The 17,983-nt window shown below is 39.7% G+C and overlaps 1 protein-coding gene across 1 annotated transcript in view; it reads left to right on the top strand.

The window, feature by feature from the left end:
- adprh (ADP-ribosylarginine hydrolase) overlaps nucleotides 1–17,492 on the top strand; it is a 259,504-nt gene extending 242,012 nt beyond the window's left edge. The window contains exons 5-6 of the mRNA XM_067369686.1: nucleotides 17,032–17,137; nucleotides 17,222–17,492. Coding sequence (XP_067225787.1) covers nucleotides 17,032–17,137; nucleotides 17,222–17,492 — 377 coding nt within the window. The remainder of the gene's footprint in view (nucleotides 1–17,031; nucleotides 17,138–17,221) is intronic.
- The last annotated feature ends 491 nt before the right edge of the window (nucleotides 17,493–17,983 follow it).

Here is a 17,983-nt window from a genome sequence, read left to right as displayed (position 1 = left end):
CACAATGGACTTGAATTCTCTTTGCAATGAGGTTTCAAAAATGAAAGCTGCCACTTCCATTATTGATCCTGTACCAACCAGGCTGTTTAAATCATGTTTTGCTACTTTATGTCCGGCTGTATTAAGTATCATTAATGATTCTTTGTGTACTGGTGTAGTGCCAGCAGCATTTAAAATTGCTGCTGTGACCCCCGTACCAAAAAAAATAACATCAATTTTGATAATCTCAATAATTTCCGTCCCATATCCAATCTTCCGTTTCTTGCCAAAATTTTAGAGCGAATTGTTGCTAATCAATTGAATTCTCATCTTACTGCAAACAATCTTTTTGAGCCACTTCAATCGGGATTTCGTAAACTCCACAGCACTGAAACAGCTTTAGTTAAGGTCACTAATGATTTGTTAATAGCTTCTGATTCTGGCTGTCTTTCTATCTTGATTCTTCTTGATCTCAGTGCCGCATTTGACACTGTTGATCACTCAATTTTACTTACTCGGTTAGAGTCTGTCTTTGGTGTTTCTGGGACTGCACTACACTGGTTTGAGTCTTATCTCTCAGATCGAAAGCAGTTCGTTGCTATGGGCGGTTGCAGGTCTGATATTGGTGTTGTGAAATCTGGTGTTCCTCAAGGATCAATTTTGGGCCCTTTACTTTTTAGCATTTACATTTATCCACTTGGTCATCTCTTAAGATCACTTGGTCTCAACTTTCACTTTTATGCAGATGATACTCAGATTTATGTACATTCTAAACCTGATGTTAATGTGGCTGTGTCTTTTCTTTCTCAATGTATTTCTGAGATAAAAAAATGGATGTCTGGAAATTTCTTGTGTCTGAACAGTGGCAAGACGGAGGTAATGCTCATTGGTTCACCCCACCAGATACGTAAAGCTGGGTCTTCAACTTTAAATGTGGATGGTTCTACACTGGAATTTCAAACAAAATTAAGAAATTTAGGGGTGATTTTTGATGCACATTTAACATTTGTCCCCCATGTTCAAAACACTGTAAAGACATCATTCTTTCATCTAAAAAACATTGCCAAATTGCGTCCTATGCTGTCACTCCCGGTGGCTGAAAAGCTGATCAATATCTTTGTGTTTTCTCGCATTGATTATTGTAATGCTTTGCTGGTTGGGGCTTCAAATGCTACCCTAAATAAATTACAGCTGGTTCAAAATTCAGCCGCCCGAATTCTGTCTGGAACCAGGACAAGAGATCACATCACTCCAGTCTTGGCATCTTTACATTGGCTCCCTGTCAGATTTCGGGTGGATTTTAAAGTTCTCATGCTTACTTACAAAGCTCTGAATGGTTTGGCTCCTCACTATCTCTCTGAGCTTTTAGCCCCCTACACACCTGTGCGTGCCCTCCGTTCTTCAGAAACTGGCCTTTTAATCGTCCCTCATACCCATCTAAAATCTATGGGTGATAGGGCATTTTCTTCAGTCGCTCCAAGACTTTGGAATTCCTTGCCTGCTTGGATTAGGCAAGCAAAATCCCTTGGTGTTTTTAAATCCTCCCTTAAAGCTCATTTCTTTAGGGTAGCTTTTACTTGATTATACTGATATTGATTGATATTGACATATTTGTTTTGATAGTATGTTTTTATTTGGTGTATGTTTTTTATACGCTTTTCCTTTTGTGAAGCGCTTTGAGATGTCACTTTTAAAGGCGCTATAGAAAATAAAGTTTATTATTATTATTATTATAAAAGTTTGACGTGTTGCCAAGGCAACTATGTTTGAGATATCACAATTCTTTTCAAAGGTTTACATCTGCCATGTTTTGACATTATTGTGGTGAAGTTTGAAGCAAATTGGATAAAAATAAAATGGTGAACTCAAAGCATTTTGAAAGTGACACGCTTCCTGCTGCCAGTTGGTGGCAGTATAACTTTGACTCACAATAGTCACATCCATGTGATCGGACTATTACAACCAACATACACGTGAAGTTTCATAAAGATCAATCAATGTATGCAGAAGTTATAATACACTTCCTGTTTCCCTTTTCTCGCCATAAATTTGTTGCCTCGCCACGGCCAAACCGTTCGAGATATCAAAAATCCGATGGCAATTTTTCATCATCAATGTCTTTACTGCATGCTGACCGAGTTTGGTGGTGATCGGATGTATCGCCTAGGAGGAGTATATCAAATTCCAGAGCATGCGTTTTTCAAACAACCCATAATAGCTGACTTCCTGTTGAGGTGACGTATAACTTTGAGTACGAAAGTTGCTTGGCCCGATGAGGTCTATATGTGTACAGAGTTTTAGACTCATATGTGCAAGCGTGTTTGATATATGGACCAAGTTTTCGGGCGCAATTCAAGGGGGCGCTGTCGAGCCCCCCTGCCACGCCCGGGTACCAGCTTCTGTCTGGCTTTCATGGCCGCGGGTTCTGATGCGTGTGCAAAGTTTCAAGAGTTTTTGAGCATGTTAAGGGCCCCAAAAAAACCCAAAACCTAAAAAATAATAATAAATATAGCTGCGAGCAGCGATGACGGGCCAAAGCCCGGTGGCACCGCCACCCTGGTTGCTTCAGGTCAGCTGTGCACGGCAGGCAATGTGCATTTAAAACAATTAAACATAAAAGGACTATGTCAATTTCAAACCACATTCACTGCAGCGGCTGATGCTCCTATGATGACAAACCACAAAAGCCACATGCATGAGATCATTTAAATTGAGATGACTTTCATGTCACAGAATGTTATAAGTCTATTTCAAATGAGTGCAGAATATCATCATAATCTGAAATGTCTGGGTTTTTTCTCATTGCGAGTTCAGGCTGCATGATTTTAGCCCTGATTTTAGCTCGCAGACAGGTTTTGTGAAATCACAGACAAATGCCCGAAATCACAGGCAAATCAGTGATCTGTTATGCGAGTGCTCTGTCACAGTCTCTCCAACCATTTCCTCCTCCATATTCTTCTCTTTTTTTCTCTTGTTTTCGCTGCAAATCAGCACACAGGCCATTCGTATTGCAAGCTTCTTGCGGGTTACCATTTTTAATAATAAACCCAGTCTCACTTGAGAACTCCGGTCTTGCATACGTGATATTGTGTTGTTTCCTTGTCACATCTCCCGTGTGTTTGGTTGTGAAACGTAGTTTGAGTGCCAGATGTGTCGGCGATTCTTCCTATTCTAAATTCATGCAGTGTGAAACCTTCTGTCGCCGATCCATCATGCATTTTGAACACAACAGCGACTGAATTGAAAGCGAAAGTAATGCAGTGTGAAAAGGACAGTGACCAGACTAGTTTGAAAATCATGCAGTCTGAAGTTGGCTTCAGACAACCCCTATAAAAATTCTAGACCAAATTATATACTGTTATTTGTGCAAACTCCACAATGCTCTGAAATATCTAATCCAGCCATAATGTGAATGTCTGTGATTGCTGATGTCGTATAATCCTCACTCTTCTATTCATGTGTTTTTTGACCTCCATGAGCTGTTGTTTGTGCACCAATCTTATGCACCAAAAGCATGCATTCATTTAATTTTAATATGTGTGGTATAAGATAAAAAATAAAATGGAAAAAAAAAAAAAATAAATAAATAAATAAATAATAAATAGAGCCAAATCACAGAACCTGCAAAGACAATTTTAATGTCAGTCTCAGGTATTAATAAGGTTCATATCTTGAATTTTCTGCTCACTTATGCAAGTTTATTTTAAACAGCCACTTTCATGATCATGTGAAATTTTACTGAAACAGGGTTTTTTAATAAATTTGAATTATATCAGTAAATAAATAATTCAAAAATTCTCATTGTAATTGTTAAAAATAAATAACTCAATATTTAGAAAAAAAATAAGACTGTAAAGCACACATATGCATACACAGAGAGAGAAAAAGATATATATAGACAGTGTGACACAGACATAGACCCACACGCAGACCACCCCCCCCCCCCCCTCCACCCACACACACACCCACACCCACACACACCCGAATGAGCCTGAGGTAATATGGGGGAGGACAGAGAGAGAGAGAGGGAGAGAGACTGAGAAGATCATTTTAAACAAACAAAGAAAACAAAAAAAAAATCTTAATTATGTCAAAGTAGTCTTTGACAATTTTTTTAATATACCTGCACAAACAGTATAATTAAAACAAATTATTTGTTCTATATATATCAAAATTATATATGTTTGACTTATCCAACCCTGTTTTAAAAATAGGTGTATGCCGCCCTCTAGTTGTTACTCTATGTATGACATTAATTATATTTGATTGAAAAATGGATTAATCTGCCTATTTTTAATTACACATGCTTTTTGAATTGGAAGAAAATGAATAAAATGTGTTTATTTCAAACATCTATATTATTCTATATATAAATTGTGTATAGTGTTTTTTTTAATGGAGAATATGAGTCATTCCGTTTACCTTTTTTACATTACTTCAATCTATTACCATGGCAAGACGGTTCGAGACATCCATTATCCGTTTTCAATTTAACATCTTCAATGTCTTAGCAACATGTAAAAAATGTTTGGTCTGAATGGAATAAACTCCCTAGAAGTAGTAGTTTAAAATTCAGAGCCTGTTTAGTCAAAAAATCCACATTCAAACCAAAATAGCAGACTTCCTGTTGGTCGGAGCTAATGACTGTAAATTAGAAAATTATCCGGCTTAATGAGAACAATAACTGTACCGAGTTTGGTGACTGTAGGTTAAACTAACCCCCCCACTTTTGTCAAAAGGTGGCACTATAGAGGCCCTGCTCCCCGCCCATTTCTACGGTTTTGCCCATGTCTGCTGGTTGATATCTCTGATGTGTGCATTGAGTTTCATGCAATTTGAAGCATGTTAAGAGTCTCAAAAGCTTCCAAAACTAATATTAAAGTTTGATGCATTGCCATGGCAACATTGTTTGTGATTTCACTGTTCCCTTTCAAAGGTCTACATTCACCATGTCTTGACATTATTCTGGTGAAGTATGAAGCAAATCGGATAAAAATAAGATGGTGATCTCAACGCATTTTGCAAGTGACACACTTCTTGCTATCAGTTGGTGGCGCTATAACTTTGACTCACAATAGTCACATCCATGTGATCGGACTACTACAACCAACACACTCGTGAAGTTTCATAAAGATCAATCAATGTATGCAGAAGTTATAACACACTTCCTGTTTCCCTTTTCTCGCCATAAATTCGTTGCCTCGCCACGGCCAAACCGTTCGAGATATCAAAAATGCGCTGGCAATTTTTCATCATCAGTGTCGTGACTTCATGCTGACAGAGTTTGGTGGTGATCGGATGAATCGCCTAGGAGGAGTATATCAAATTCCAGAGCATGTATTTTTCAAACAACCCGTAATAGCGTACTTCCTGTTAAGGTGACATATAACTTAGAGTACGAAAGTTGTTTGGCCCGATGATGTCTATATGTGTACAGAGTTTTATACTTATATGTGCAAGCGTGTTTGATATATAGACCAAAATTTCGGACCCAGTTCAAGGGGGTGCTGTCGAGCCCTCCTGCCACGCCCGGGTACCAGCTTCTGCCCGGCCCTGATGGCCGCGGGTTCCAATGTATGTGCAAAGTTTCATGAGTTTTCGAGCATGGTAAGGGCCCCAAAAATGCCCGAATAGTTGGAAGAAAAAAAATAATAATAATAATAATAAATATAGCTGCGAGCAGCGATGGCGGGCCCAAGCCCGGTGGCACCGCCACCCCGGTGGCTTCAGGGCAACTGTGCACAGCGGGCAATAGGCACTTAAAACGGTTAAACATCAAAGGACTATGTCAAATTCACTCCACATTTACTGCACTACAAGGTGCCGTTATAGAGCCCCTCCTCCCTGCCCATTTTCAAAGGATTACATGTGCCAAGTTTTAACATTATTCTGATTAATTTTGAAGCAAATCAGGTAAAAATAAGAGGGTGATCTCAATGTATGCTGAAAGTGACACATTTTCTGCTTCCAGTTGGTGGCGCTATGACTTTGAATCACAATAGTCAAATCCATGTGATCAGCCTTGTACAACGAAGACTAAGCCAAAGTTTCATCAAAATCAATTAATGTATGCAGAAGTTATAACACTTTGTTTCCCTTTTCTTGCCATAAATTCGTTGCCTCGCCACGGCCAAACCGTTTGAGATATCCAAAATCCGTTTGCAATTAAACAACTTCAATGTGTTAGCAACAAGTTAAAAAAAGCTTGGTGTAAATTGGATAAACCCTGTAGGAGTAGTAGTATAAAATTCATAGCCTGTTTTTTCAAAAAATTAACATTCAAACCAAAATAGCTGACTTCCTGTTGGTCGGAGCTAATGAATGTAAATTAGAAAATTGTCCGGCTTGATGAGAATAATATGTGTACCGAGTTTGGTGACTGTAGGAAAAACTAACCCCCACTTTTGTCAAAAGGTGGCGCTACTGAGCCCCTCCACCACGCCCATTTCTATGGCTTTGTCCATGTCTACTGGTTGACAATATTGATGTGTGTGTCGAGTTTCATGCAATTTGAAGCATGTTAAGAGCCTCAAAAACACTCAAGAATATTATTACAGTTTGACCTGTTGCCATGGCAACAATATTTCAAATATCAAAAATCCTGTCATAGGTCTACATCTGCTGTGTATTGACATTACACTGATGAAGTTTGAAGCAAATCAGGTAAAAATAAGAGGGTGATCTCAAAGCATTTTAAAAGTGATACACTTCTTGCTGCCATTTGGTGGCGCTATAACTTTGACTCACAATAGTTACATCCATGTGATCAGACTACTACAACCAACACACTCCTGAAGTTTCATAAACAACAATCAATGTATGCAGAAGTTATAACACATTTCCTGTTTCCCTTTTCTCGCCATAAATTCGTTGCCTCGCCACGGCCAAACCGTTTGAGATATCCAAAATCTGTTTGCAATTAAACAACTTCAATGTGTTCGCAACAAGTTAAAAAAAGCTTGGTGTAAATTGGATAAACCCTGTAGGAGTAGTAGTATAAAATTCATAGCCTGTTTTTTCAAAAAATTAACATTCAAACCAAAATAGCTGACTTCCTGTTGGTCGGAGCTAATGAATGTAAATTAGAAAATTGTCCGGCTTGATGAGAATAATATGTGTACCGAGTTTGGTGACTGAAGGAAAAACTAACCCCCCCACTTTTGTCAAAAGGTGGCGCTACTGAGCCCCTCCACCACGCCCATTTCTATGGCTTTGTCCATGTCTACTGGTTGATAATATTGATGTGTGTGTCGAGTTTCATGCAATTTGAAGCATGTTAAGAGCCTCAAAAACACTCAAGAATATTATTACAGTTTGACCTGTTGCCATGGCAACAATATTTCAAATATCAAAAATCCTGTCATAGGTCTACATCTGCTGTGTATTGACATTACACTGATGAAGTTTGAAGCAAATCAGGTAAAAATAAGAGGGTGATCTCAAAGCATTTCAAAAAGTGATACACTTCCTGCTGCCATTTGGTGGCGCTATAACTTTGAATCACAATAGTCACATCCATGTGATCAGACTACTACAACCAACACACTCGTGAAGTTTCATAAAGATCAATATATGTATGCAGACGTTATAACACATTTCCTGTTTCCTTTTTCTCGCCATAAATTCGTTGCCTCGCCACGGCCAAACCGTTCGAGATATCAAAAATCCCCTGGCAATTTTTAATCATCAGTGTCTTGACTTCATGCTGACCGAGTTTGGTGGCGATCGGATTAATCGTCTAGGAGGAGTATATCAAATTCCAGAGCATGCGTTTTTCAAACAACCCTTAATAGCTGACTTCCTGTTGGCGTGGCGATTAACTTAGAGCGCGAAAGTTGTTCGGCCCGATGAGGTCTATATGTGTACCGAGTTTCATACTAATACGTGCAAGCATGTTTAATATATGGACCAAATTTTCAGACTTTTTTCAAGGGGGCGCTGTCGAGCCCCCCTGCCACGCCCGGGTACCAGCCTCTCCGGCGTCCTAATGGCCGCGGATTCCAATGTGTGTGCCAATTTTCAAGAGTTTTTGAGCATGTTAAGGCCCCCAAAAAGCCCCGGAAGACGGAAAAAATAAAAAAAAAAAATAAAAAAATAAATAAATAAATAAATAAATAAAAAAAATAATAATAATCCTTAGAAGAACAAGAGGGCCCTGCACGAATTTTCGCTTGGGCCCTAATAATCCTTAGAAGAACAAGAGGGCCCTGCGCGAATTTTCGCTTGGGCCCTAAATATAGCTGCGAGCAGCGATGGCGGGCCCAAGCCCGGTGGCACCGCCACCCCGGTGGCTTCAGGGCAACTGCGCACAGCGGGCAATAGGCATTTAAAATGGTTAAACATCAAAGGGCTATGTCAAATTCACTCCACATTTACTGCACTACAAGGTGCCACTATAGAGCCCCTCCTCCCTGCCCATTTTCAAATGATTACATGTGCCAAGTTAACATTATTCTGATGAATTTTGAAGCAAATCAGGTAAAAATAAGAGGGTGATCTCAATGTATGCTGAAAGTGACACATTTTCTGCTTCCAGTTGGTGGCGCTATGACTTTGAATCACAATAGTCACATCCATGTGATCAGCCTTGTACAACGAAGACTAAGCCGAAGTGTCATCAAAATCAATTAATGTATGCAGAAGTTATAACACTTTGTTTCCCTTTTCTTGCCATAAATTTGTTGCCTCGCCACAGCCAAACTGTTTGAGGTATCCAAAATCAGTTTGCAATTAACCCTTAAACAGGCAAGAGTGGAAAATGATAAGCAAAAAATATTTTCATGATATTTTTTATATCATCTGAGCTTAAGTAAAACATATCCAAAAGAATTTTTGAAATATTTGATATATTTTGGATTTTATGAGTTGTGACTCCCAGGTCACGTTGCCTGATTAGGGTATAAAAAAAGGACCAAGTCATTAATCTGTTAACTGTTACTGGCCTACTTGCCACTGCATGCTTAAAACAATTATATCCTATACTTTACCTGGTGTAATGTTGACAAATTATATATCATTCAAAAGCTTACGAACTCAAGATTCATCCTGTGAAAACCATTTTGAAATCGGACCTTGCTTTACCATAAAAATGGTACTTTAATTTCTTTTAGCAAGCTCCTCACCTAGTGGGTGGTGTCAGGTTTTGTATTACACAATTTATTTGAACTACTTTATTTAAAAAAAAAATTCTAATCTTGACAAAACACATATCATTGGAAAGTTCTGAGTCTCACGGTCCCATCTGCCAACTGTTTTTTGATATTGAGACTGAAATATATAAATTTGATACAGGAGAATGCATTAAAAAAACACCCAGTGGCTATTTTTGGTACAACGCCTAAAAATATCATGGGAAGTTACATTTTGTGATATTAAATTAAAATTTAGAACACAAATTGGTTAGACATATGGACTGTTGAGTACATTTGATTTACAGTAAATATGATCATTTTTTACAGTTACCAAACTTATGTCTAAAACATTCTTAAATTACAACCATTTAAATTTAGTGTAGTGTTACGTATATTCTCAAAAAAGGGAGCAACAGTTTTTTTAACATGGTTACCTTAGACTTTTCCACTCTTAGGGTTAATCCCTTTTTTATACCCTAAACAGGCAACGTGACTCAGGAGTCACATACATTTCAAAACGTGCTAAATAACAACATAAACAACATATGACAATTTTTTTTTCTTCAGCACCCTAAGACAATGTTCAGAATTAATGTTAGCAGTAATATAATTTTTTTTCCAAAATAAAAGTAAGTTTAATATATAATTATCTACTTCAAACTCTGAATGTTCTCCACCACTGGCAGCCATGTTGGATTTAGATCAGGCTTACTAATAGATCACTGAAAACTTGAAGCAAATCATGTGACCAGCATACTTGAGACAGACCAGGCATTGATAAATGATAAAAGGATTTAATAAAAAAATTGTTCTTATGCCCCAAAAAAGACAATAAAAACTATGTGACTCGTGAGTCACGTTGCCTGATTTAGGGTTAAATAACTTCAATGTGTTAGCAACGAGTTAAAAAAAGTTTGCTGTAAATTGGATAAACCCTGTAGAAGTAGTAGTATAAAATTCATAGCCTGTTTTTTCAAAAAATTAACATTCAAACAAAAATAGCCGACTTCCTGTTGGTCGGAGCTAATGAATGTAAATTAGAAAATTGTCCGGCTTGATGAGAACAATATGTGTACCGAGTTTGGTGACTGTAGGAAAAACTAACCCCCCCACTTTTGTCAAATTTTTTTATCAATATTGATGTGTGTGTCGAGTTTCATGCAATTTGAAGCATGTTAAGAGCCTCAAAAACACTCAAGAATATTATTACCGTTTGACCTGTTGCCATGGCAACAATATTTCAATATTTCAGGTCTACATCTGCTGTGTATTGACATTACACTGATGAAGTTTGAAGCAAATCAGGTAAAAATAAGAGGGTGATCTCAAAACATTTCAAAAAGTGATACACTTCCTGCTGCCAGTTGGTGGCGCTATAACTTTGACTCACAATAGTCACATCCATGTGATCAGACTCCTATAACGAACACACTCGTGAAGTTTCATAAAGATCAATATATGTATTAAGACGTTATAACACATTTCCTGTTTCCTTTTTCTCGCCATAAATTCGTTGCCTCGCCACGGCCAAACCGTTCGAGATATCAAAAATCCCCTGGCAATTTTTAATCATCAGTGTCTTGACTTCATGCTGACCGAGTTTGGTGGCGATCGGATTAATCGTCTAGGAGGAGTATATCAAATTCCAGAGCATGCGTTTTTCAAACAACCCTTAATAGCTGACTTCCTGTTGGCGTGACGTTTAACTTAGAGCGCGAAAGTTGTTCGGCCCGATGAGTTCTATGTGTGTACCGAGTTTCATACTAATACGTGCAAGCGTGTTTAATATATGGACCAAATTTTCAGACTTTTTTCAAGGGGGTGCTGTCGAGCCCCCCTGCCACGCCCGGATACCAGCCTCTCCGGCATCCTAATGGCCGCGGATTCCAATGTGTGTGCCAATTTTCAAGAGTTTTTGAGCATGTTAAGGCCCCCAAAAAGCCCCGGAAGACGGAAAAAAAATAAAAAAAATAAATAAATAATAATAATCCTTAGAAGAACAAGAGGGCCCTGCGCGCTTAATTCGCTTGGGCCCTAATTAAAGCTGCAAGCAGCGATGAAAGGGCCCTCGCACCCGGGCTCACCCCACCCGTTGGCCTCACGAAAACAGTGAACAGTGGGCGACATGCATGTAAGCGAGTAAATACAGGAGAATTATGGCAAAATCATGTAAAAGTGCCACACTTCCTGCTGCCAGCAGGTGGCGCTATAGCTAACTAAATATTGTCATATAGATGTCTTTAGGCCAGGACTCTTATCACTCATGTGAAGTTTGGGGCAGATCAGATATAGTATGCCTGAGTTACAACAGCTTCCTCTTTCATGGCGAAACATCAGACTTTGTCAGTCCGCCACGGACACGCCCTTCAACGAAAACTCCAGATCTTTGATATTTATCATCGCTAAGGTCTTGAGATTAGACTGACAACATATGATGTTTTACACTTTGATTAACTCCTCATAGAGATTTAACCAGATCAACATGTCATTTCCTGTTGCCCCCAGGTGGCGCTATGACTTTAACTGAATATTGTCATATAGATGTCTTCAGGTCAGGACTCTTATCACACATGTGAAGTTTGGAGCAGATCAGACATAGTATGCCTGAGTTACAGCAGCTTCCTCTTTCATGGCGAAACATCAGACTTTGTGAGGCCGCCACGGACACGCCCTTCAGTGAAAACTCTAGATCTTCGCAATTTAACGTCACAAAGGTCTTTAGATTAGACTGACCAAAAATGACATTGATCTGATTAAATCTCTAGGAGGAGTTCGTTAAAGTACAACGTCTGGAAAATGCAAAAAACGGTGAATTAATTCAAATTATCTGACTTCCTGTTCGGTTTCGGATTTCGCTCCAAGAGAATTTTTTGTAGGTACTGGGCTGATAAATGTGTGTACCGAATTTCAAACCCCTAGTGTTATGTAGCGAGTGGGGCTGTACGTTAGATGGCGCTATCAAGCCATTTTGCCACGCCCAATTCCAAAACCCATAACAGACGTAAGTTTTCACCACTTCTGACGCGTGTGAAAAGTTTCATGAGTTTCCGAGTACGTTTAGGCCCTCTAAAATGCGATTTACTTTGGAGAAGAAGAATAATAAAAAGAAACGGAGCAATTCCAATAGGGTCCTCACACCATCGGTGCCCGGGCCCTAATAATAATAATAATAATAAACGGAGCAATTCCAATAGGGTCCTCACACCATCGGTGCTCGGGCCCTAATAATAATAATAAACGGAGCAATTCCAATAGGGTCCTCACACCATCGGTGCTCGGGCCCTAATAATAATAATAATAATAATAAACGGAGCAATTCCAATAGGGTCCTCACACCATCGGTGCTCGGGCCCTAATAATAATAATAAACGGAGCAATTCCAATAGGGTCCTCACACCATCGGTGCTCGGGCCCTAATAATAATAATAATAATAATAATAAACGGAGCAATTCCAATAGGGTCCTCACACCATCGGTGCTCGGGCCCTAATAATAAAAATAATAATAATAATAATAATAATAATAAACGGAGCAATTCCAATAGGGTCCTCACACCATCGGTGCTCGGGCCCTAATAAACGGAGCAATTCCAATAGGGTCCTCACACCATCGTTGCTCGGGCCCTAATAATCCTAAAGAAAACAAAAGGGCCTTCAGCCCCTTGGGCTTTGGCCCTACTAATCCTAAAGAAAACAATAGGGCCTTCAGCCCCTTACGGGGCTTTGGCCCTAATAATCCTAAAGAAAACAAAAGGGCCTTCAGCCCCTTACAGGGCTTTGGCCCTAATAATCCTAAAGAAAACAATAGGGCCTTCAGCCCCTTACGGGGCTTTGGCCCTAATAATAATAATAATCCTAAAGAAAACAAAAGGGCCTTCAGCCCCTTGGGCTTTTGCCCTAATAATCCTAAAGAAAACAAAAGGGCCTTCAGCCCCTTACAGGGCTTTGGCCCTAATAATCCTAAAGAAAACAAAAGGGCCTTCAGCCCCTTACAGGGCTTTGGCCCTAATAATCCTTAGAAGAACAAGAGGGCCCTGCGCGCTAATTCGCTTGGGCCCTAATAATCCTTAGAAGAACAAGAGGGCCCTGCGCGAATTTTCGCTTGGGCCCAAATAATCCTTAGAAGAACAAGAGGGCCCTGCGCGCTTAATTCGCTTGGGCCTTAATAATAATCCTCAAGAAAACAAAAGGGCTTTCAGCCCCTTACAGGGCTTTGGCCCTAATAATAATCCTAAAGAAAACAATAGGGCCTTCAGCCCCTTGGGCTTTGGCCCTAATAATAATCCTAAAGAAAACAAAAGGGCCTTCAGCCCCTTACAGGGCTTTGGCCCTAATAATCTTAAAGAAAACAATAGGGCCTTCAGCACCTTGGGCTTTGGCCCTAATAATAATAATAATCCTAAAGAAAGCAAAAGGGCCTTCAGCCCCTTACAGGGCTTTGGCCCTAATAATAATAATCCTTAGAAGAACAAGAGGGCCCTGCGCGCTAATTCGCTTGGGCCCTAATAATAATAATAATAATAATAATAATAATCCTAAAGAAAACAATAGGGCCTTCAGCCATTGGCTTTGGCCCTAATAATCCTTAGAAGAACAAGAGGGCCCTGTGCGCTAATTCGCTTGGGCCCTAATAATAATCCTTAAGGGGATCAAGAGGGCCTTGCGTGAATTTTCACTTGGGCCCTAATAATAATCCTTAGGGGATCAAGAGGGCCCTGCGCGAATTTTCGCTTAGGCCCTAAAAATAATAATCCTTAGGGGATCAAGAGGGCCCTGCGTGAATTTTTCACTTGGGCCCTAATAATAATAATAATCCTTAGAAGAACAAGAGGGTCCTTCGCCATTTCATTGGCTTGGGCCCTAATAATCCTTAGGGGATCAAGAGGGCCCTGCGCAAATTTCCGCTTGCTTCTTTTGCAGCCCCCCTGGTCAGAGAGAGAGAGTATGTCTGTGTGTGAAAAATCCACATTCAAACCAAAATATAGGACTTCCTGTTGGTCGAAGCTAATGACTGTAAATTATAAAGATGTCCAGCTTAATGAGAACAATATGTGTACCAAGTTCGGTGACTATAGTTTAAACTAACCCCCCACTTTTGTCAAAAGGTGGCACTATAGAGGCCCTCCTTCCTGCCCGTTTCTGAGGCATTACCTGCTGGATGACAATCCTGACATATGAGTCATGTTTCATGCAATTTGAAGCATGCTAAGTGTCTCAAACCCACCCAAAAGAAATACTGAAGTTTGGTATGTTGCTATGGCAACAGTGTTTGAAAAATATAAAAAATCTTTTTACAGGTCTACATTCGTTAGGTCTTGACATTATTCTAACGAAGATTGAAGCAAATTGGGTAAAAATTAGAGGGTGATCTTAAGGCATATTGAAAGTAACACACTTCCTGCTGCCGATGGTGGCTAGTAACTTAGAGCATGAATGTTGTTAAGCCCGATGAGGTCTATATGTGTACTGAGTTTCATACAAATACGTGTAAGTGTGTTTGATATACGGATCAAGTTTTCAGACACCATTCAGGGCTGTCGAGCCCCCCGCCACGCCCGGGTTCCATCCTTTGCGGCATCCTAATGGCTGCAGATTCCAATGTGTGTGCCAATTTTAAAAATAGTAAATAAGCATTTATTATGAATACAGATAATGTGTCTAATGTATATATCTGTATACGCTGACCCTAGATAAACAGTCTCTCCACAAATAGCAATCTCATTTAGCAACAACCTAATGCCAAGGCCTTTGGGAAAAGGTTTGGTTAGCTTACATTTATGTTTCACTTGGTCGAGTGATCAGTCCAGGAATGGGAAACGTTGACCACTGGTATCCTTCCGTGTGCAGTGGGAGACTGGATTGCTTTCCAACAGCTGCAGAGCTGCACTGAGTGCTGGAGGTCTTTGTGTAATCCAGAGAACTGTAGGTCAGATGGTGGTCGGTCCGTAGGATCTTCTGTAGATTGGAGGTACTTCAGTTATGCAGGTCGGGAGTCAAAGTCCTCTGCAGAAGCACTTAGGCTGCTTGAAAGGTTTACTCGCAAGAGTTTCACCTTGGTCATGCGGTTGTTCTTTCCTCATCAGGTCAGAAACTCAGAACAAGGGTCTGTTCACTTGGAAAAGCTTTTATTCCTTTCCATTGGGGAGGGGATTACTAATCCCCACCTTTCCTGATGTGATGTGATTGGGTCACAGCATTCCAGGTGTCTGTCCCTTAACACGCCCACCTTTTGTCCTGTGGAACTTGTTGTATTGTCCCAAAATACACAGTTAAATAAAACAATGTCTTTAGGATCTTGGAAATGTTTTATTTCTTTTTCAAACATATCTCAAAGTCTCAAAGTATAGAAAATTGACATAAACGTATGACAATCCATCAATATTTCTCCAAATGTGCATGCCTTTAAGCTAAAAGCCCTGAGGGATGTTATTTTGTCGAGTTTTTTCATGACGATCTCACAGGAGTTTTTTCTCAATGGCTGAGGCTGACGCTCATATTTCAATGAAAAGGTAACGACTCCGTTTTTCATATTCATAACTCCCGACGCATATTAACAAATAACGGACACCATACGATATTAAGAGTAAAATAGAGATTAAAAATTGAAGCTTGAGTCTTAGATCTTTTTTAATGATGTATAGTTTGTCAAGGTAATTACATTACATTTAACAGTAAATTTGATCTAATTTAAACAAAGAAGCTTCGGTGCGTCCGCGCGCCAGTACAGGTTAACAAAAAGTGTAATTAAATTACAGTAAATCAGAGCCAAATTAACTGTAAATTATTCAGAATTAATATTTAACACTTCATCAATTATTCATCCACCAAAAAATTGAGGTTAAAGTATTTTACTAATTCTGGATAAAATATTATCCCGTGGCTAACCTGAGAGAATTAATACACTAGCAATTCAACCATAGTTTCATTTGCTTAATAAAATTGCACCAGCTCAGCAAAATTAGGAGACCTGTGTTTACTTGTGTTGGCAGCTCCTGTAAGCACATGTTTCTTCGTGATAGAGATGAAGGAATCTTTGCGGTGTTGCTTTGTCAAGAGTTCTGAAGGATGACGTCCCGTGGGGAAATAGTTGGCTTTGCAGAAAATGGAGTCTTCATTGAATAGTTGCAGGGTTTACGTGTTGCTGCGTGGGTGTCTCTCTGTGTCTCAAGGAGTTGCTGGAAACAAAGGACTTTGAGCGAGTCCTCGTCTGCGAAGTTCAACAAAGGTTCTTGCAGGGGTTTGAGTGAGTTCTTGAAGAAGTTTAGCTCGCAGGCAGGGCGATGGTCGGTCCGCCGACTCAGCGACTCAGCTCAGTGAGGCCTCCATTGCCAGCAAGATAATTAAGCGTGATCATACTGCCAAAGTCATGCCCTCCAGTGGTGAACCTTTGAAATTTCTTAACACTTATGATGTAACCAAGCCTAGTTTACTGAAACCATGTGAGTTTGGCAGTTTTATACACGCTCTGTACCACTGATTCGCAACAAAAGATTTGTAAATCTTTGAAGCTTCATGAAGCAGTGTTTTGAAATCGTCTATCACTAGATATTGTTGAATAATGTCTTTATTTTGTTTATTGGTGCACAAAAAGTATCCTTGTCGCTTCATAACATTAAGGTTCAACCACTGTAGTTACATGACCTGATTTAAATATGTCTTTAGTAGCTTTCTGGGCATCTGAAAGTGTTAATTATCTTGCTTATCTTGCTGGCAATGGAGGCCACACTGAGCTATTGGATTTGATCAAAAATATCTTAATTTGTGTTCTGAAGATGAATGAAGGTTTTACTGGTGTGGAACGACATGAGGGTAGAGTAATTAATGACGGAATTTTCATTTTTGTGTGAACTAACCCTTTATGAAAGCCAACAGACTACATTCTCCTTCTACTATATATCCTGTTTTTACTTCTCTTCCTAAAGGTATTTCACAGTTGCGACCGGGCACTGAAGGGGGTTACAAGGTGCCATACAACCCTGAAGCCACAGGTTGTGGGGCAGCTATGAGGGCCATGTGCATTGGTCTTAGGTGAGGGTCAAACATGCTTTCTTTTGTACTTTGACATATTTTTGGCAGTAGTGTTGGGGATATTTAATTGTCTTTGCTTCACAGATATCCTCATCCTGATCAGCTGTCCTCACTGGTTGCAGTTGCTGTGGAGACTGGAAGAATGACCCATCCTCATCCAACCGGTTTCCTTGGAGCTGTGGCTTCAGCCTTGTTCACCGCCTATGCAGTCCAGCGCAGACCAATCACAACCTGGGGCCTGGGTTTGTTGGAGGAGGCTTGTCCAGTCGCAAAAACATTTGTTCAGTCTGCAGGATATGCTGTTACTGAGACTGAGAGAAACTGGGACTACTTTACTACGAAATGGAAATGGTGAGAAGCCTAATTTTAAGGCACAGTGCATAAATATATAGTTTGGTTCTGTAACATGTTGCTAGACTGATATATTATATCAGGCAGGTCATATCATTTTGATTACATTTTGATCTGCATTTGTTTCATTAGGTCAGTAAGCATTTATACAGTGACACAGTTTCTTCTTTTTTCTTTCTTTTTTTTGGATTTGATTTGCAGACTGTCAGATTTATTTTAAAGCTATTTATTCCAAATTAGAGAAACAGTTCAGGAATAATACATAAATTTTATATGCATATCTGTAGTGAATTAAAGCTGCTGTAGGTAGTTTTTAGAAAACGTTGACTTAGCCTGAAAATTTGAACAAGCACAACTCCCAGGTCACTCCCCCTTGCTCTATGCTGCACTACAGCCCTCCCTCCACAGCTCCTCCCCAATCACAACGGAGCCTGCCGTGAACGCGCAGGCTAGTAAGGTGGATAAACAGTTATGGCACATTCACTTGTACAGATA

Source organism: Chanodichthys erythropterus, chromosome 19 (assembly GCF_024489055.1).
Source record: "Chanodichthys erythropterus isolate Z2021 chromosome 19, ASM2448905v1, whole genome shotgun sequence".
In the NCBI taxonomy this organism is placed as follows: Eukaryota; Metazoa; Chordata; class Actinopteri; order Cypriniformes; family Xenocyprididae; genus Chanodichthys; species Chanodichthys erythropterus.
Note: the sequence above shows the minus strand (reverse complement) of the source record. Positions and strands in the feature narration are given on the sequence as shown.